A 21855-nucleotide genomic window follows, 5' to 3' on the forward strand; every position below is an offset into this window, starting at 1 on the left:
ATATAACCACAAGATTTACAATTCCAGAAGTTCAGAAAAAGTGTATTTAAAACAGAAGGCATAAATACATAAATAGACTAATAAAACGAAAAAAATTAAAAAATAGGCAATAACAGTAGTGTGTCCTTGTGTGTGTTTAGACAACATGGTGGCAGAGCTGGAAAGTTTCACCGGTTTGATCCAGAGGGTGACCGGTAATGTGCGGATCAGACATTCCCACACTCTGACCTCCCTGGCCTTTCTCCGCAGCCTCAGATACATCGACGGAGAAGAGCTTCTGGATGAGTAGGACCCCACACACACACACACACACACATGATGGCACAGTGGATATGACACATGCCTTTGGTGTGGGAGACTCGGGTTCGATTCCCACTGTGATACATCAACCAATGTGTCCCTGAGCAAGACACTTAACCCCTGGTTGCTCCAGAGGTTTGCGGCCTCTGACATATATAGCAATTGTAAGTCGCTTTGGATAAAAGCGTCAGCTAAATGACATGTAATGTAATGTAATAAAAACACACATACATTTAGCTCCAACAGTTGTGACTGATGTTGCTGTACACTCAGTTCTACTCTTGTGATCTCTTATAATATCTTTTATTCTAGAGGATTCTCCTGAATCGTAATGTATTGTGGTGAATAGTACTCAGCTCCAGAGTCAATAGACAAATACACAAAACAAAATATTGACTTAAATAAAAGTTTTGTTACCATACTCTAATGTGAGGATGACACTTGTTCCCTTCCCACTTTCTTCCCATTCTCAATTTGCCTGTTGCTGTGAGAGTTGTGGAAGTAACCAAGCAGAGTAATTGTGCAGCGTTACTGTATAATGTGGCTAGACGAGGTCAACACTGAAAGGTTGGCAGGATGGAGAGAAAAAGGAAAGGATGTTTTGACTGTGAGGGTGCAGACTGGAAAAGTGTTTTATGTAGGAAAGACTTACTTGTTTTGGGTTGGTGACTGTAATATCATCACTGAAATAAACAAAAAAACACTTCAGTGTCTTTTTTTAAAATCTTTTTTTAACTGGAAAAGTAAATTAATAATGACTGCAGCTAACAGCATACGTCCCCTTTTTTTATAAGACCTTGAATGCAGCATAACTTCCTACAGTCCAAGGAAAGGTTCTGTCAGGGTCATGGAGAGGCCTTCACACTCCTCCATCTGTTTCTCCTTGAGTTCAGCGAAATCTTACTGTCCCAAGGTCCACATTACAGTCATTCCTGAATGTCTGGGTGTTACCCAATGACTCCTAAACACTGCATCTCCTCTCCTCTCTAACATTAAAAAGCAGTCCCTGGTTAATCTGATTTCCCAGGTTGTTTCTGGAGATCTACTGAAAAGAGTTAAGTACTCTGCATTGCTTCCCCTTATAGAAAAGGACTAGCAGGTATATACGAGTTTTCACTTCTATATACACTCTTTCTTTGACACCTTATTGTGCGGTTTTCCCATTATGCACGAAAATAAGGCATTGTCCTTCGGCTTGGCTTGTACCACAATACACACAATAAGCCAACACTGAAACATTATACGATGAAGGTAGAATCAAGAAGCAAGCAGGTTGTTGACCATCATTCATTCATCCTCTCTACTTTCTGCCCTCTAGCGTGTACGCCTTCTTGGCAGTTGACAACCAGCAGCTCCAGTATCTTTGGGACTGGAAACAGCATAACCTCACCATCAAGGCAGGAAAGCTGTTCTTCAGAGCCAACCCAAAGCTCTGCATGTCCGAGATCCGCAAAATGTGGGAGAAGACGGCCATCCAGGGCCGTTTTGATGAGAGCGATTTCCGAAACAACGGCGACAGAGCCAGCTGTAAGGGTCCACAAAAATTTGAATTGCTATGTCCAGTACATGTACAGGAGTTACTCTAGTTCACAACAGTTTGCAAACACCCCTTCTGAGCCTGATGATGTTTTGCACCACGTGTCCGTATTTACTGCACTACTGTGTCAACAGAAACATATTGAAGTGCTTTGATTTTGACTCCGTGCTCACTCCCTCATTCCTCTACGTAGGTGAAAGTACAATCCTGACATTTAAGTCCAACAGCACCAGCAGTACAAGGATCAAACTGACCTGGCAGCGCTACCGTCCCCCTGACTACAGAGACCTCATCAGCTTTATTGTGTACTACAAGGAGGCGTAAGTTTTTTCAGAATCCCCCCAGTCATTGCTGGTTCCTGCCCTCCATCTTTCTGCTGATGGCAGCAGTGATAGCAGCTGGAACTTGATTCCCCCGGCTTATCAATCGGTTTGTTCAAAGGCAAAAATCCAGGATCTACTGGAACCTCACTATCCGATGGATTAACAGGACTTTAAATATACTGATCAACAAATAAATCTAACTAATTATAAGCCAAGTTTCCATCCAAAAAGTAAATGCAAATGAATGTCTATTTCCTTCCACTAGCTTACTGTTGCTGTTGCTGTTGCTAATTCTCTAGTCAGGTGCCCTCAAACCATTGCAGAAGGAGAGGACCCGATTAGATGATGTTATTTAAAAAAAGCGCTGTGAAAACCTTTTTCGTGATGTTTCGACTTTTGTTTGAATTTACGGCGTTTCCACTGAAGGTTTTTATTTATGAGCAAATTGAAATAAAAACAGGTGGACAAATCATAAATGTTTTTTATGCTTGTTAGGGTTAGTTTGTATCAGTGATATGTGTAAAGACAAGAATAAAGCAGGTGTTTTTTAATACACGATAACACACAAAATGGTGTGTTCATGTTGTAAATTGTATGTTTTGTATATCGTTTAAAATGAATAAAAAAGTGTTAATCATACAAAATAATAAATTCGGAACCCTTTTCCTTCCAGGCCGTACCAGAACATCACAGTGTACGATGGGCAGGATGGCTGTGGCTCCAACAGCTGGACTATGGTGGATGTGGAGCTGAGGCCGGACAAGGACTCAGACCCCGGGGTTCTGCTGTCCAGCCTCAAGCCCTGGACACAGTACGCTGTCTTCGTGAAGGCCATCACACTCATGGTGGAAGACAAACATTTGCCGAGTGCCAAGAGCCAGGTGGTCTACATCCGCACAAGCCCTTCAGGTAAATATAATTTCATAGGTTACCAAGGTTACAAGCAACCAGTTGTTAAAGTTCAAGGTCTGCATTGTCAAAAATATAATACAAACTTCACTGGGACTGGTTGTGAAATAAAAGAGAGGTGCTAAAAGAGTGAGACTGATATTTCACAATGCCTCAGCTAAGTCTATGATAGCCAGCAATCAAGGAGAGTGTCTGGAAGCGATACATTCACATACAGTAAGTGACTGTAGTATATGTAGGTCAGAAGTCAATCCTGGACAGTAAAGGAAGAGCACCCAGTAGTGGTTGTTGGAAGATTGGAAAAGTATTTAATGCTACAATTCACTTGTTTTACAGTGATATATAACATTCTCATCTCACCAGAACACTCTTACTGACAGCTAAATGTTCTGTCTGCATTGCTGCTTGTTTGTCATCATGAAACAATCCCACATCTATTCAACAGCGTGCTAGCATTTCTGCATGTGATCCAAACACAGTGTAAGGAGATGGAGAGGAAGACTGTTTCAGTAAACACAGCTGCAACTCAAAGAGACGGAGAAAATCTGATTGAGAAAATCTATGATATAATTAGATGGAATGGAGGATTGCTTTAAATAAATCCAGCTGCACTGTAAAGACGTAGCAGTGCCGTGATGTGATGAGAATCACATCTGCATTGGCAGGCTGTTCATCCCAGCGTGATGGACAAAAGCGAGGAAACCAGGTTTACTGTACGAAGCAGTTTTTTTGGTCTCTCTTTCAGCGCCCTCCATGCCTCAGGATGTGCGAGCGTACTCTAACTCATCTACACAGTTGGTGGTGCGTTGGTCGCCCCCTATCTCACCGAATGGAAACCAAACTTACTACCTGGTCCGATGGCAGCAACAAGCCGAAGACCGAGAGCTGTATCAGCACAATTACTGCTCTAAAGGTTCATACACACACGCACAACTTTCACAACTGTATTGCTAGTTGTTAAGTTACAGAGTACACATGTCATGAAACACATCTTCTGCTTCCTCCTCCAGAGCTGAAGATCCCCATAAGGATCGCTGCCATAGGTGTGGGAGACCAGGAAGAGGACACCAAGCCCACTAAGCCAGATGCCGATGGGCCAGACAAAGGCCCCTGTTGCCCCTGCCCCAAATCAGTCGAGGACCTGGAGGCCGAAGCTGCTGACGCCTCCTACAGAAAAGTCTTTGAAAACTTCCTGCACAACTCCATTTTTACACCAAGGTAAGCAACTTTTTATCATTGCTTTTTTTGTATGGCACTGGTGTGGATTGTGGATTGAATTTTCCAGGGACCTCTAGTGCAGATCAGTAACTGTCTTCAGTTGTTGACCATTATATGGTTATGCTTAGTAGTTTAAAAACACACTGACCAACTTATGTTCACATGAAGAGCTCTTTTTGCCTCTTTTCTGAATTTTGTTTTAGCTTCTTTCTGATTTATGGAGTTCGCCTGCTGCCTTTCACTTCAGACATCTGCATGACATTATCTCTCTTTGTCTCTACACACACATATGCAGAGCTTGATTCAGTTGATATTAATTAGTTCTCAGTATGTTTTGCAGATGCAGAAGAAAGAGATGCGTGTATTTTTTCTTCTAAAGATAAACAACAGGTGTCATCACATTTCCTGCATTCTCCTTTCAGCTGACCTTGTAAATGTTACATTTTCACTTGACCTTTGCCATTTACTTTCAGATGTCCCTCTTAGCATTTGGGGGTGGGGAAATCAATTACATTTTGATGTTTCCATACTCATCTTAAAACTGTCCTCCGTCTTCTCTCTCCCAACTTTGTCCTTTATCCATCCCTCCCTCCTTACCTCTCTTGTATCTCCGCTCCATCATGCTTTTCCTCTCACCTCCAGGCCACCAGACCGTCGCCGTAGAGATCTCTTTGGCATAGCCAACTCAACCCACCCCCGCCACAACCGGCTGCACACCAACAGCAGCACCGTCCCTCCTGTCCAAGCCACTGGTAACAGCAGCACCGTGGACTTGGAGCCAGCCGACAGAGAGTACGAGTTTGTGGAGCAAGCAGTGACGGAGCGTGAGCTGCAGATCTCTGGCCTGCAGCCGTTCACAGTTTACCGCATCGACATTCACGCCTGCAATCGACAGGTCCAGCGCTGCAGCGCCGCAGAGTTTGTCTTTTCCAGAACCAAGCCTGCAGGTTAGAGGAGGAATGATCTGTTTAGAAATATAGTACACACTAATGAACATATTTGACCAACACTGTAGTGTCTTCCATGTATATATTTCTGCCGAGACGTTAAAGGTCGATGGCGAATGTTTTGATTTACTAGCCACTGAAGATGTTGAAAGATACACTGGATACACAAGGCGGTTGTAGAAAGCAAACCTGTGACTTCTGTGTTTACAATGGTAACCTCTTGTCCCTGTGTGTCTGCAGAAAAGGCTGACGACATACCCGGCCATGTGACCTGGGAGGGCCACGAGGACTGGGTGTTTCTGCGCTGGCCAGAGCCTCTCCACCCTAACGGACTCATCCTCATGTACGAGATCAAGTTTAAACTGGCTGCTGAGGTAAGACAACATCTGTACATCTGCCTCCCACCTCACTGAGGACCTGCTGTTTTTGACAAGAACTAGGAAGCCAGAAAATGGATGTTTATTCAGAATTCATTGTAAGAGTTTATGTAGTAGTTTATGACAAGTCATCTATAGTTAGAGGAAAATAAGATAAGATAAGATAGACTTTATCAATCCCACACTGGGAAAATTCCTGTGCTACAGCATCTCAAAAGAAAACTGTACACACATCAGAATAACACAAATACACATTAATTAGACATAGGAGAAAAAATATACATAAACTATAGGAAATGGAAAAATAGAATATAATTAGTTCTAATAATAATAGTAATAAAAAACAACCGTATTTACACAGTAAACAACCTTATATAAACAGACAGTATATAAACAGATATACAGATGAGTAAGGTGCGAATGAATAGAGATGACATATTGCACAGTTGGAGGTGACACAGAGTAATAAATAGATAAATGTGCATAGTGCAAAATATTGTCCAGTGATGGCTCATATTGCAGAAACAGCTAGCAGTGCTACATTATGATGTTGCATTAAAGAGTCTGACAATCAGTGTCCCCTTACCATACCTTACTTTTGTGTCATAGACTAAATCTGATGAGTACTCTTTTAACATTATGTATTAGGTGTTATTAAGTACGTTATAGTGGTCTGACCGATGAAAGACCCCTGTACATGGGCGATGCAACATTAAAGTGTAACCTAATGGTCTGATAGTAGTGCAAGGTAGATCCAGAAACAACAAAATATAACGTAGTTATAAATAGTATAATAGTAGATGGTAATTTTAAAGAAACATTTTGGTCATGATATCAAAGAAAAAGACATTTCATACAGAATAGATTAACCCAGATCAGAACCCCAACCATAAAACAAAAGAAACCGCAATTTGTTAAGTGGCAACAATTTGGCTTATATATATATATATATATATATATATATATATATATATATATATAGACCAATCAACTGGCCCATGGTAAGCGCTATTATTTATTAATGATGATGTAGGCTGAGTCTGGACCTGTATATCTTGTCTTTTCTTTTTATTATACAGTGAAGATACAAAAAGAGGGTCTTGCATTTTCATTAGACTTCGCACTTGTAAAATTCTGTCTATAATAAGCTTTCTTTTTTGTTTGTGTGTGTTTGTGTCAGAACGAGAAGCACGAATGTGTCTCTGGCCAGATGTATCAGGCCCAGCGTGGCGTTCGGCTGTCCAACCTCAGTCCAGGAAACTACTCAGTCAGAGTGAGAGCCACGTCACTGGCTGGCAACGGCTCCTGGACACCCCCTCTGGACCTTTATGTGGCTGAACGTAAGACGCACACTAGCATGTATCATCAAACTGCATCACTCCTTGTTATCTTTAAATCTGTTTTCGAACAGAACAGATATGATAATGACTGTTATCATTAAAGTAATTCAAGTGTTTGACCCAACAGGATATGAAAACGTCTTCTACGCTATGATCTTTGTTCCTATTGCCATCATCCTCGTCATCTGCCTTTTCGTCTCAATGCTGGTGGTCCTCAGCAGGAAAAGGTGTGTGTGTGTGTGTGTGTGTGTGTGTGTGTGTGTGTGTGTGTGTGTGTGTGTGTGTGTGTGTGTGTGTGTGTTAGGGCTTTGACTCCGAACTTTGCTATTTGAATATAATTCGAATATTTTAAAAAATATTGATATTCGAACGAATATTAGGCAGACCTTAATATTCCAATCTGTTATGGGCGTTGTTTTTTGTAAATGTGTTTGCTTGTAAAAGATTTTAAACCTTAAACTCAATTCAGATTCCGAGGCTTTTTCACACATTTCAAAATGTAACTCTCGCTCGGCCGTTGCGTGGTAGCGTTGCATTTCCCCCGACTCATTTCCTGGTTCTCCTTCTCCATTAACAACATGAAATCAAGGAGAGGGTTAACTTCTCCTGGTTCTCCTTCTCCATTAACAACATGAAATCAAGGAGAGGGTTAACTTCTCCTGGTTCTCCTTCTCTATAACAACATGAAATCAAGGAGAGGGTTAACTTCTCCTGGTTCTCCTTCTCTATAACAACATGAAATCAAGGAGAGGGTTAACTTCTCCTGGTTCTCCTTCTCCATCAACAACATGAAATCAAGGAGAGGGTTAACTTCTCCTGGTTCTCCTTCTCCATCAACAACATGAAATCAAGGAGAGGGTTAACTTCTCCTGGTTCTCCTTCTCCATCAACAACATGAAATCAAGGAGAGGGTTAACTTCTCCTGGTTCTCCTTCTCCATTAACAACATGAAATCAAGGAGAGGGTTAACTTCTCCTGGTTCTCCTTCTCCATTAACAACATGAAATCAAGGAGAGGGTTAACTTCTCCTGGTTCTCCTCCTCTATAACAACATGAAATCAAGGAGAGGGTTAACTTATCCTGGTTCTCCTTCTCCATCAACATGAAATCAAGGAGAGGGTTAACTTCTCCTCGTTCTCCTTATCCATCAACAACATGAAATCAAGGAGAGGGTTAACTTCTCCTGGTTCTCCTCCTCCATAACAACATGAAATCAAGGAGAGGGTTAACTTCTCCTGGTTCTCCTTCTCCATTAACAACATGAAATCAAGGAGAGGGTTAACTTCTCCTGGTTCTCCTCCTCTATAACAACATGAAATCAAGGAGAGGGTTAACTTATCCTGGTTCTCCTTCTCCATCAACATGAAATCAAGGAGAGGGTTAACTTCTCCTGGTTCTCCTTCTCTATAACAACATGAAATCAAGGAGAGGGTTAACTTCTCCTGGTTCTCCTTCTCCATCAACAACATGAAATCAAGGAGAGGGTTAACTTCTCCTGGTTCTCCTTCTCCAACAGCAACATGAAATCAAGGAGAGGGTTAACTTCTCCTAGTTCTCCTCCTCCATAACACCATGAAATCAAAGAGAGGGTTAACTTCTCCTGGTTCTCCTTCTCTATAACAACATGAAATCAAGGAGAGGGTTAACTTCTCCTGGTTCTCCTTCTCTATAACAACATGAAATCAAGGAGAGGGTTAACATCTCCTGGTTCTCCTTCTCCATAACAACATGAAATCAAGGAGAGGGTTAACTTCTCCTGGTTCTCCTTCTCTATATCAACATGAAATCAAGGAGAGGGTTAAAATCTCCTGGTTCTCCTTCTCCATCAACAACATGAAATCAAGGAGAGGGTTAACTTCTCCTGGTTCTCCTTCTCTATAACAACATGAAATCAAGGAGAGGGTTAACTTCTCCTGGTTCTCCTTCTCTATAACAACATGAAATCAAGGAGAGGGTTAACTTCTCCTGGTTCTCCTTCTCTATAACAACATGAAATCAAGGAGAGGGTTAACTTCTCCTGGTTCTCCTTCTCTGTAACAACATGAAATCAAGGAGAGGGTTAACTTCTCCTGCTGCAGATGTCTCACCGTGGTCAGAAAGAACAGGGGAGACGATTTGTTCCTCTCACTATGACTCCAGAGTCATTACTCACTCTGAAGCTACCGGTAATCCCCGTCACTCTCTCACTCTAACACACACTCCCCCCACACACACACACACACGCCGGCTCGACGCACACACCAGCGCAAAAGTATAAACATCAGACCACTTGCGTAGGCTACGGGGAAAGCTCCGAACTTCCTGTTGAAAGCATACTGTTTGTGTTCAATCCATGGTCTGACTTTCTGTAAAAACAGTGGTGGCAGTGTGTTTTTCTTCTGAAAACATCATTGCACGCTTATTGACTGATACACTGGCCTCTGGTGGACAGAACATATACGGAGTTTGATACCAATATCAGTCTTACTGAAGGCATTCAATGGTCAAAATATTATTAATAAATATTTGAATATATTTGAATATTAATAAACAAATATAAACTATAAATATAAAATACAAACAAACTTCGAATATGATTTTTGGGCAAAAGTCAAAGCCCTAGTGTGTGTGTGTGTGTGTGTGTGTGTGTGTGTGTGTGTGTGTGCTGTAGTTATATTCATTTATCAACAAAATAAGTCTAGCTAAGCTGAGTAACCAAGCCAACAGACACAGAAAGCCCTATTAGTAAAACACATAGTGGTGGTGAAGGCTTTTGGATTTTTTTTTCTAGAATATTTTCAATTTGACTTTCACCCAGTTGCTAATGGTCATTGTGGCCACACTACACTATGATTCATATTCAATCACAAACCACTCAAAAGAAAGCAAAATGCTTCTACCAATGTTTGTGTCAGAATATGTAACTTGAACAAAACTGAAGTTGAGAAAAAAAATCATGTATTTCTATGTGATTTAAACTAGTGATGTCCAAATACAGCTTCGTGAAGCATTATTTGTCTTTGTTGACTCAACTATATATATATATATATATATATATATATATATATATATATATATATGTGTGTATATATATTAGGGCTGAACGATTTTTGAAAATAATCTAATTGCGATTTTTTTCCCAAATATTGCGATTGCGATTCGATATTCAATTATTTTTTTAAGCTCTTTGTCTTCTGTATTATTCAACAAAGACAAACAATAAATCATTTTATAGTATCAACGCACAATTACACACTAGACAGTTAAATAAGTAAAAATATAGTATATATATATATATATATATTTACACACACACACACACACACAACAGTGTATTTTTTTTACAGTGGACAGAGAGGAGCTGCCTCCAGCCCCTCCCCCTCGTGAAGTTGCGTGCTGCCGTGTGCACTTGCTCAGAGAGGCTATCGTTACGTTAGCTAGTTGCTGGTGTTCTTGCCGTGGGATTAACTGTACTAATAAAACTGTTGAAACACCGCGGCCACGCTGCTGTGAAAGTTCCCCGAACGTCATTTATCAGTCTGATTGTTACCCCTCTCAGTGGCAGCTCCTCCACTCATATCTTTATAACGGAGCTAGCTAACTGCTAACCGGAGCTAACCGCTAATCAGAGCTAATCGTTGCTAACCGAGCCTTGAGTTCTGTGTGCCTGTATTCATTAACTGCATGTATGGACTCGAGCCAGAATAAAACCCTTCATTTTATTAAAATGGCTGTAAAAGTTTTAAACTACAACTCAGAGTTGTTTGAATGACAGAAATCTGCTCAAGGTACGACGTAGCGTTAGCGTGCTAGTTGATGCTTTCTCTGCGGAGTGCAGACTGATTTGCTCTCGCGAGTCATGTGACCAAATCGCAGCCTTTGCGATTAGGAAATCGCATTTTAACATATCGCGATATTATTGCAAATGCAATTAATCGTTCAGCCCTAATATATATATATATATTTATATATGGAGCTCTTGGTTTAGACAAAAGGGCTGAAGGAATGACAGTTCAGTGTGCTTTCAACCCTTTGTTGAACAGAGAGCGCCAGCTATTGGGCTCAGAAAATAAAGAACATGCTTCACCAATCTTCATTTGGACATAACTAATTAAAAGCTGGGAGACAGTGTTGTGATATATAGAAATTAATTTATGCTAGAAATTAACAACAGCCATGCTGAAATACTAGTTCTTACTCTGCTTATTTTTTTTTTTTGTATCTTAAAACAATGTTTTGAATTGCTCCAACCCCATTAGGCTTTCAGAAATGTTTCAGTACTGCATTTTGCCAATATTGTTGGAAGCTGAAACTGTGATCTGCATGATTATACACCAAAAGTATGCATTGCATGCGTGCGTGTGAAAAAGTAAGTGCAAGTGTGTCCGTAAACATTTCTGTTTTCGTTTTGGTCAGGAACAGTGATCGGCTTGGAAATGGAGTCCTGTACGCCTCAGTCAACCCAGAGTACTTCAGCGCTGCAGAAAGTGAGTGAAGTGTGTATGTGAGAAATGTAATGTACAGTTTTATTGTTATGGTCAGAATAACTGGAATACATCTATGCAGGGTCTTTATTAACATTTGTGTTTTTTCTGTGCAGTGTATGTACCAGATGAATGGGAGGTGGCACGGGAGAAGATCGCCCTGAGTCGTGAGCTCGGCCAGGGGTCCTTTGGCATGGTGTACGAGGGCTTGGCAAAGGGCGTGGTCAAAGATGAACCAGAGACACATGTCGCCATTAAGACTGTCAACGAGTCGGCCAGCATGAGGGAGAGAATAGAGTTTCTCAATGAAGCCTCTGTCATGAAGGAGTTCAACTGTCACCACGTGGTATGTAAATGCACACACACACACACACACACACACACACACACACAAACACAAACGCACACGTTAAGACCATACAGATGGTCTCCCAAGATTAAAATATGACGAGACTTCTCGTCAAGGTAAAAATTATCTCACGATATCGGTCACAAGTGCAGAGCCGCAGCCATGGACAGAGTCTGACCTGGTTGGTCTTATAATACATCTGGCTTTGAAGATGAGTCTGGCTTGGAACTCTAAATTAGCAGAGCAGATCCCCTGTCCGTTCGCCAAAGTTGACTCTGAGTTCACTTTTGCAGAGCGGTAGCAGAGTTCCAATTGTACAAAGCTGCTGGTAAAACCCAGCGTTAGAACGTTAGAGGGTACGGCCGCTCTCTCTCTCTCACTCTCTCTCTCACTCGCGCCCACCACACACACACACGGACTGCAGCGTGCAGAAGCAGAAAGCAAAACCTAACTTTACTGTTAATGATATTAAGCAAAGAGAAATGGTCTCCCTTCGTCTTAAAATGGTCAAAAATCGACTACAGCATACTTCCTTGTTTACTGCTGCAATGAAATGCTTGGTTACGTTGTAACCTTGGTTCTCTGAGGAAAGACTATTTTACTTAATTGAAGTTTTCTTTAAAATAGTGTTAAAATCTTGTCTCGTTCTTGTGAGCTAGTGTCTGGTCACATCCCCAGTGTCAGTCCATCCTTTTGTGTCCTGGTTGTGACATGCTGTGTTTGGTGCAGGTTCGTCTCCTGGGAGTGGTTTCTCAGGGCCAACCCACCCTGGTCATCATGGAGCTGATGACGCGAGGGGACCTGAAGACTTACTTGCGCTCCCTGCGACCTAAAGAGGTACTGACTGACTTCTAACCCTCATTGGCTTCTTCCCCCCAGGTCCCTGTTCTTAGTATGTGGATATGTCAGCTTGATTTGATTTTCACAATAAAGAGCTAAATACCTATGTATGATACAACAAAATAAAATAAAAAACTGTAGGTACCCATAAACTCTCATATTATGATGAGGATTTATCATTTGAACACTTAGATTTATGAATTGTACTCACACTACAGACTGACTGTATGGATTGTAACAGTCAGTTACTGCAAATTGGAGTAATTTTATACCCTAACTAAAGATAATGTATTTCAGTACATATTTTGTGGTGAACTTGTCACAATATGACATTTAATAGTTATGTGGTATGTATATAGTATATACTCAAAGGGAGCTGATATCCTGTGGCTCAGCTACACAACCTTATTCTTCTTCTGAGAACTTACTTTTCTCCCATCTGTCTGTCTGTCTCCAGCAACAGTGGTCGAGCCTGTCTCTCCCTCCTCTGAAGAAGATGCTTCAGATGGCCGGGCAGATCGCTGATGGCATGGCTTACCTCAACGCCAACAAGTTTGTCCACAGAGATCTGGCAGCCAGGAACTGCATGGTGGCCGAGGACTTCACTGTTAAGATAGGAGGTAAAGAACTGTAATGAGGTCAGAGGTCCCTGTCAGCTATGGAGCAGAGGTGGGAGGGAGCTGGGAGCATGCTCATGAAGTGGAAATGTCTTAATTATCAAGTTACTGGACGGCCAAATCATAAGGGTAACTTCATTCCCAGAAAGGGAACCCTCTAGGGGCAAACATCCCCCACAGAGCTGACCTCTTCAGTGGAAATGTGCTGCAAGTAAACATCTTTTGTCCAGATTTATTTCCCATCAGAGAATAGGATCTAACCCATGTGTAACCTTGTTGAGTGTGAAAAGGTCTAGGCCATCATCAAGACCATAATGGTTCCAATAATGAGTGATAATAGAGTGATCTCTAAGGGATTATGTTTACTGTAGTAATATGGCCTATAATTTCAGAAAAGAGCACCCTCCTGTAGAATATGGACCCACGTGTGTGTGTGTGTGTGTGTGTGTGTGTGTGTGTGTGTGTGTGTGTGTGTGTGTGTGTGTGTGTGTGTGTGTGTGTGTGTGTGTGTGTGTGTGTGTGTGTAGACTTTGGCATGACCAGAGACATCTATGAGACAGACTACTACCGTAAAGGTGGTAAGGGTTTGCTCCCAGTCCGCTGGATGTCACCTGAGTCACTTAAGGACGGAGTCTTCACCACCACCTCTGATGTCTGGTGAGCAGGCGCGCACAAACAGAAACAAATACACATGGTGGCTTCATTTTCTGTCTTTAGTTCTTTCAAAGAATATGTTCAGAGTATGGTAGTGATAATGGAAGACACACTGATTTAACTCCCTCCCTCCCTCCCTCTGTGTAGGTCTTTCGGGGTTGTACTGTGGGAAATTGCCACCCTGGCAGAACAGCCCTACCAAGGTCTGTCCAATGAGCAGGTGCTCCGCTTCGTCATGGAGGGAGGGCTGCTGGAGAAACCACAGAACTGTCCTGACATGCTGTAAGACACACATACAATCTCCATTTCACACGTTTCTATCTACAAGCCAATATCTTCCTGTGTGCCATATTTTCCTCTACTTTGCTAGTTGAATCATAAATGACTACTGTTTATTCACTCAAACAGTGTAGCAGTGCTGCTGCCCATCAGCCTGCAGTCATTGGGATTTCCATACCACAGTGCTGATAGTGTTCATGGCTCGTCTGTTTTTGCTCTTATTTTCTCCATGATGCGTTTGTTCTTAATATGGAACAGCCCAAGTGTAAATCCACATCTAAAGAGTTGTGAGCGTGGCAGACAAATTTGGCCACCAACCACAAAACATTTAGGAGATGGTTTAATTATGAGGAGAACAAATGTGAAGGCACAGGGTTTGCTGTGAAAACAATGACAATGCCTTCCAAAAGCAAATTTCTATTGATGAGGCAGTTTTCTAACAGCAATCATTTTTTAAATAATATGTTGTCCCTATACTTATTATTAAACATATAATAGATAAAAACACTTTCATTATAATTGCAGTGTACAGTTTTACAATATTTTACAGGGTCGTATGGCATAATTGGTAGCTTTACATTAGATTTTTGACAGGTCTGTCACTTCAACTCTAACAGCATAGACTGCATCCATTTGTAAGTAATGTATTCAGCCTCAAAGGAATAGTTTAAAATGTGGTAAATATGCTCATTTGCTTTTATGCCAAGAATTAGATGAGAAGATTGACACCACTCTCAACCGCAGCCTGTTAGCTTAGCTTAGCACAAAGACTCTAAATGGTGCAAACAGCTAGCCTGGCTCTGTTTAAACGTAACCTAATCTACTCATCAGCACCTCTAAAGCGCACTAACCTATTTCTTTAATGTTGCTTGTCACAGAAGGCAGCCTAAAACAGCATTTGGTTTAGATCAAATACTGTTCGCTTTGTTGTAGAAAGCAGTACAATAACATTTCTGCTTCTTAGCCCAAAATGCTGCAGTTCCTTTCAGTTTCTTTCAGAAAAAGCATATGCTACACTCGATGTAACTTAATGCATGGCATGTTGGTGTGTCAGGCTGTGCCAGCTGCTGGACCCTGGTGAAAGCAGCATCCACTCTTTGCTTCAGAAACAAAAAGTAAAGGGGGTCACATACAGCCCTTTTAGCAACAGAAAGCAAACATTTGGCAAAAGTAAATATTAGCTTGTTGGTAGGAAGGCCCAGTTCCTCTGGATGCAGTCATTACTACAGGAGGACATGTTGGTGATGCAGACTGAGCTAACCCGTGTTTGTGTATGTGTGCGTTTGTGTAGGTTTGAGCTGATGCGAATGTGTTGGCAGTACAATCCTAAGATGCGTCCTTCTTTTCTGGAGATCATCAGCAGCCTAAAGGACGAGCTGGACCCATCTTTCAGAGAGTCTAGTTTCTTCTACAGCACCGATAACAAGCCGCCCGAAGCTCCGCAGCTCCATCTGGACACTATGGATGAGATTCCTCTGGAGCCCCCTTCTTCCACACAGTCACAGCAATCCCCCGTCCCACAACAGACCCCACCCTCCCCTAGCTCAGAGGCTCCGCCCGCCCCCTCGTTAGACCCCAGCTCCCCCTCCTCTCCCTGTACCTCGACCGCTGCCATGGACAAGCAGCCCTCCGGCCAGCAGGCAGCCAACGGGCTGTCGGGGGCGGGGCTTGCAGCAGGGGCGGTGCGGCCGTCTCTGGACGAACTGCCGCCGTACGCACACATGAATGGAGGGCGCAAAAACGAACGTGCCATGCCCCTCCCACAGTCTTCTGCCTGCTGATTGGACAGAGACACCCCACCAGACTGCAAACCCCACCACCTTTTTCTCTGCAGAACTTGATGTCTCAGTGGGTGGGATCTCTTTTTGTTTTATTTCATTTTTTTTATCACATACAGCAAAACCATGTCCACCAGCTAGGTATGGCTACTCCGTGTGGAGCAAAGACTCGCAGGGAGGTGGGGACAACTGTCACTGGGTCCATGTTCTGCTGTACCTCCACACACCTTTTTCATATTGTTGTAGTTTTGGTTTCTACCAGCTGATTGTCACATGTGACACTGCCCTGGCTGCTGAGTGGGAGGACCAAAAGAAAAGAAAAAAACAGTAAAAAAAAAAAAAAAAGAAAGTATTTGGTGGAGATCTCTCCCTCTCTCTTTATGGCTGAACTTATTTTACAAATTGTTGTTTGTTACTTTTGTATATGAATTTTCAAATGGGGGGAAAACAAAATGTGTAGGCCTTTATAAATGACCACCGTTGTGGTTGCTTTTGAGCGGGCATTATGGTGAAACTGTTGAGCATATCTAATGAAGAAGCACTTCAGAGAGGTCATCAGTAGTCCTGTTGCTCTGCAGGCTGGGGGGCAGCATAACCAGAGGGAGAAAGGTCAAATCTGCCAAATGTGTTGCCAAAATTGTACTTTTTGTCAAATTATCTTTACTGCAGTATTGGCCTGTAATGCTCCAACACACCGGATTGAAAAATGAAAGCACTTTGTATTGCTACCACATCATTCTTAAAATCTGTGATCAAAATGGAAATGAACGTCCCTCTCCAGTCCTGCACTACTCCTCTACAGCTACTCTATCAAAATGACGTGGTGGACCTGAAATTGAGCCACATCCTCTTCTCACACAAGTGCCGTTCTGTTACGGTTTAAACGCCAAATCCAATCAATATAGAAGCAAAAAAAAAAAATACCTTGAAGCAAGGACTGCAGAGGGAAGTGCATAAAGAGGAAATCAAATATGAACACTAGATGTAGAACATCTCTTGATCGGGGTTTGCCCCGAGTTCAGAGGCATTCTTTTTGTTGTATACAAACAGGTATTTTTTTAGACTAGTCATTAGTCTCCAACATTTACAACATCTATACGTGGGCAGAGCTTTTATGTACGCACCAGTTGTTTGTGTCACTTTTCTAACTTTTATACGGTTGGAGACATTCATCATGTACAGAAAGAAGCTGCTATTCCTGATTTCTCTTGTGGTTGTAATATAGTTGATATCTATATATAAAAAGAGAAAAAAGTCTCCTTCAGGTTGGATCCACGAAAGTTTCCACTACAGTCCATTTTTTTAATGCTTGTAATTGTGTAAAGTGTATCTGAGCTGGTTTGGTTGCTGTGTTTGTGTAAAGGTACGACAGTTTGCCTTGTGTTCTGAAGCACCGGTGACTTCCCCTCTGACTATAGGACAGCGACGGTACCAATGATCCATGTTCTCGCCTCGGCCTCTGTTCTCTAGGGTCTATGCTCATGCTCAGGGGTCAGAGGTCAGGCATCACTGCTGAGTCCCAACTAAATCTCAGGTCAAAGAGAAAAGTTCAATACTTTTCTACTTTCCTTTTTTTTTCTCATACCCAGAGACATCCAGCTGTGTGTGTGTGTGTGTGTGTGTGTGTGTGTGTGTGTGTGTGTGTGTGTGTGTGTGTGTGTGTGTGTGTGTGTGTGTGTGTGTGTGTGTGTGTGTGTGTGTGTGTGTGTGTGTGTGTGTGTGTGTGTGTGTGTGTGTGTACGCGCGCCATTAGACAAAACCAGTGTTTGTTACAACAGTCTGAAACCAGAAATAGTTTTCCAATTTTGGATGGGTCCTGAACCCCAATACTGACAACATCAAGTAAAATGTAATCAGACTAGCCAAAGTATAACTGAATACATCAATAAATAATATTGTTAGTTAATTAGGGTTAGTTAGGATAAGGAGGAGTGTAAAAATAAATATAATGCTTTATACTTTTCTTTTTACTTCCAATCAGTTGGTATATAAAGACAAAAAGTTTTTTGTTTTTAGATAAATAGAAGAACTGCTTAGTGGTAAAGGAACTCCATTTAATTATTTAACTAACAATATGATTTATTGTTGTATGTAGTAATATTTTTGACGTTTTCTGATGACCTGTTTTAGGGCTTGATATGTTTGGGCTTTGTAGTAACACTGAGTTCAAAAATAGAATTGATTTAATGTAGCAGCAATCCTTAACATCTTATTTTTCTAAAGGCAAGTTTCTGTTGGATAATTTCACTTTCTGCTAATCAACTTCTCTCTTGAATCAAGGGTGTGTTTTTTGTATGCTGCTGGAGTGATCCACATTATTTATATTTTTTCAACATATTAACGTGTTCGTAGATGATTGCTGAAGTTAAATTGGGTTAAGAAACAAGTGGAATTATCTTACAGCACAGACATTTTTAAGCTTTAAGAAAAATAAGATTTCACAATAACACTAAAAGACTTGAGAATAACACATGCTCTTCTCCTGAACCTGTTCTTTTATTAAAATACTAAATCTAAATTCAGCAAGACATAAATGATCAGAGCGCTAACTGTGCTGAACATCTACATATAGTCCAGTCATTTTATGAAAAAAGGTTGAACAAATTGCAACAGAAGCAAGCTCAACTGATTTTGTGTCCTCAATATGTCCCGAGTAAGGAAAAAAAAGCCCCGAAGAATCCCATTAGGGGAAAGTTTAGAAAAAGACCCAAATATAACCTATTAATACGCCTATTCATTCTTTTTCTCACGTGAATAGGGTAAAAATCTTAACCTTTAGATATCACTATGAAGATTAATGAATTGATTATGTACATCAAGACAAACAAAAAATGTATTACAAGTTTTTTGAAATTGTTTGTTAACATGGGCAAACGGTACATAATCTAATTATGTATGTGCTAATTTGCATAAATACCACAACAGATCTAAACATTGGGTATAGCCAGGTGAAAATGTCTTGTTGACTCTTGTTGACATCTAACAGTAAAATACTTAATGTTAAGGGCTACCCATGAGCATTAAAGAGCTCATATGCTCATTTTCAGGTTCAGAATTGTATTTAGAGGTTGTATCAGAACAGGTTTACATGGTTTAATTTTCAAAAAACACCATATATTTGTTGTACTGCACATTGCTGCAGCTCCTCTTTTCACCCTGTGTTCAGGTCTCTGTTTTAGCTACAGAGTGAGACCTCTCACTGCTGTAACATCTTTGTTGGGAGTCACACATGCTCAGTACCTAGGTAAGGACTACTAGCTAGAAGCTAGCGCTGCTAGCGGTTAGCCACCTCGTTCTCAATGGCAGACCACTGCTACAACACACACGAGTTCACCCTAATCTACAAAATAAATTGTATAGAACTACTTCCATGTCCCTGTTCTGCAGGTATTCCACGCAAAGTTGGAAGTGTTCCCTCGTTTAGGCTAATCCTGCCTTGTACTGACTGAAGTTGGAGAAACAGCTAGCTGATGTGGTATTAGCTAAAGTGGTTATCACACACCAAATGTTTTGGCCGATGACGTAGACGGCCCTGCCGATTTTGACCAGCTCACCCAGAGACTGAAGGCAGGACACATTCAGAAACCGTATCTCACTCTAAACAGCATGGATGGATTTTCAAGTTTGTATGAAGCACCAGAGACACAAAATAACATCCCAAATCCCAGAAAAAGAGATGTTTTCATAATATGGGCACTTTAATACATAGAGGCAGGAAGAAGTTCTTTAAACCAGCCTTTATTCATTATTATTGCAGAGAGGAGGTTTGGGGCTGGGTGAGGGACTGTTTCTGGGGGATGAGTCTGAGGGAAGAACAGGGGACAAGGGTAAGGAGAATACAGAAGACAAAAGGTAGGTCCTGTTCTTCCCTCAGACTCATCCCCCAGAAACAGTCCCACAGACACAGCCCCAAACCCCATCTCTGCTATAATAATTAATAAAGGCTGGTTTAAAGTACTTCTTCCTGCCTCTATGCATTAATGCTCATGGGTAGCCTAAATAGTTCCATTCAGACCTGAACATTAAGTCTTTTACTGTTAAATGTCAACAAGATTCAACAAGACATTTTCACCTGGCTATACCCAATGTTTAGATCTGTTGTGGTATTTATGCAAATTAGCACATACGTAATTAGATTATGTACCGTTTGCCCATGTTAACAAACAATTTCAAAAAACTTGTAATACATTTTTTGTTTGTATTGATGTAAATAATCAACTCAGTAATTTCCGTGGTGATATCTAAAGGTTAAAATGTTTACCCTATTCATGTGAGAAAAAGAAGGAATAGGCATAAGAATGGGCTTTATTGGGGTCTTTTTCTAAACTTTCCCCTAATGGGATTCTTCGGGGCTTTTTTTTCCTTACTCGGGATATATTGAGGACACAAAATCAGTTGAGCTTGCTTTTGTTGCAATTTGTTCAAGTTTGACCCCCATTTTGGCTTAAAATGACTGCTTTATCAAGGCTTACTGAAGAAACGCACACTAAAATATGAAGACGAGTATGATCAGAGTGGACCACATGGAATAGATATTAAAGGCTCATTCATCTCAGAAAGTTTGGATCACTTTACAAATTCCCCACAACTTCCCTCTAATATTTTGATGTTTCTTTTGCTATTTTGAGGGAAAGTTTTGTTATCCCTTCAACTATCCATCTACCTCACTTTTTATTTTTCAATCTATCTACATGTAGAGAAAAAGAAGAAATGTGTTCTCTGTTTGTCAGGCTGTGATGACGATGGTACTGCTGTTAATATGGTCAAATACAAACCACAAACCCAACCTGTTCCTTCTCATCCTTCTCCCTGTGTTAGTTTGTTGTGTAGTAGTCAGGCTGGAAGTACTTTGTGTTCTGGTGAAGTCTTTTTCAGCCAGTCCGACCACAGCCGAGTGATGAGACCACTTCATCCTGATATCAGATCAGGGTGGCTAGTTCTGTGTTTGTGGTCTGATTTTTGCCTCACTTTTACCACTGGAGCACCACAGAGTGGTCATAAAATCAAACAAATTCAATTAAAAATCCCCCCCTCCCCCAATTTGTTACAAAGGTTTTGATATGTGTAAGTTATTCATAGCGTTTCTATTGAAATTATCTGTTAGATTGAGGTTTCATTTTGGTTTTCTTTTGTACATGCTGTTATAAGATTCTTTTTCCTGTTATCAATATATTCTGAGTACTGGGGAAAAGATTGGCTGAAGGAAAAGAGAATGTCTGTTTTTCTGATTCTTTTTTTTTTTTTTCTACACAAGATTTAAGATGAATAAAAATGTATGCAAACTGTTCCACTGCCTGTCTTTATTGGGAAGTGTGTGACAGACTTCTCAGGAGAAAGAAAATCTAGAATATGGAGACACTAGATGCACTGAAGGAAGTGATACTGTGCAGTGTGCCAGAGAATGTAGTACATGTTTTTTAAATAAGTTTAACAATTCCACTGATATAAGCAAAAATAACTAATACAAAAGTTAAAATAAAGTATCAACCTGAGAATGTGCATGGTATATCTTCTTCAATAAACAGTCTATGATTATAAATTACAACCCTGAAGTCCAAATGTAGCTGGAGGACAACAGCAACATGTCCTTAAAGTAAAAAGTCAAAGTACTCTTTATGTTCTCTTATTAGAATCTGATTACTGATGCATTAACATGTAAGGAGCAGGTAGTTTGATATGAAATACAAATCATAAAATGACCATAAACTGATTAAATCCAAATCTTTATCTGAATAATGGTGTCTGGCAATGTGAGACTATCTGCAAAGTAGCCAGCAGCTGTCAAATAAATGTAGAAAAGTCAAATATTTCCTTTTGAAATGTAATGTAATAGAAGTATAAAGTACTTAAGTACTTTAAAATGTTACCTCTAGCACTTCACTACTTGAGTACATGGCCACTGTATGCAGGATGCAGGTTAACGA

At 40.9% G+C, this 21855-nt stretch overlaps 1 protein-coding gene across 3 annotated transcripts in view; it reads left to right on the forward strand.

The window, feature by feature from the left end:
* Nucleotides 1-17185, forward strand: part of LOC116057296 (insulin-like growth factor 1 receptor) — a 54914-nt gene extending 37729 nt beyond the window's left edge. For 2 of the 3 annotated variants that reach the window (XM_031309695.2, XM_035999142.1), the window contains 17 exons: nt 141-285; nt 1619-1827; nt 2031-2157; nt 2834-3069; nt 3815-3982; nt 4080-4287; nt 4930-5234; nt 5475-5608; nt 6792-6951; nt 7079-7178; nt 11347-11417; nt 11531-11760; nt 12493-12600; nt 13061-13223; nt 13748-13877; nt 14022-14156; nt 15445-17185. In XM_031309695.2, the coding sequence (XP_031165555.1) occupies nt 141-285; nt 1619-1827; nt 2031-2157; nt 2834-3069; nt 3815-3982; nt 4080-4287; nt 4930-5234; nt 5475-5608; nt 6792-6951; nt 7079-7178; nt 11347-11417; nt 11531-11760; nt 12493-12600; nt 13061-13223; nt 13748-13877; nt 14022-14156; nt 15445-15934 (3119 nt within the window). In that variant the 3' untranslated portion in view covers nt 15935-17185. The remainder of the gene's footprint in view (nt 1-140; nt 286-1618; nt 1828-2030; nt 2158-2833; nt 3070-3814; nt 3983-4079; nt 4288-4929; nt 5235-5474; nt 5609-6791; nt 6952-7078; nt 7179-11346; nt 11418-11530; nt 11761-12492; nt 12601-13060; nt 13224-13747; nt 13878-14021; nt 14157-15444) is intronic. The other variant, XM_035999143.1, reaches the window with a different exon arrangement.
* The last annotated feature ends 4670 nt before the right edge of the window (nt 17186-21855 follow it).

This window comes from Sander lucioperca, chromosome 3 (genome assembly GCF_008315115.2).
Source record: "Sander lucioperca isolate FBNREF2018 chromosome 3, SLUC_FBN_1.2, whole genome shotgun sequence".
Lineage (NCBI taxonomy): Eukaryota > Metazoa > Chordata > Actinopteri > Perciformes > Percidae > Sander > Sander lucioperca.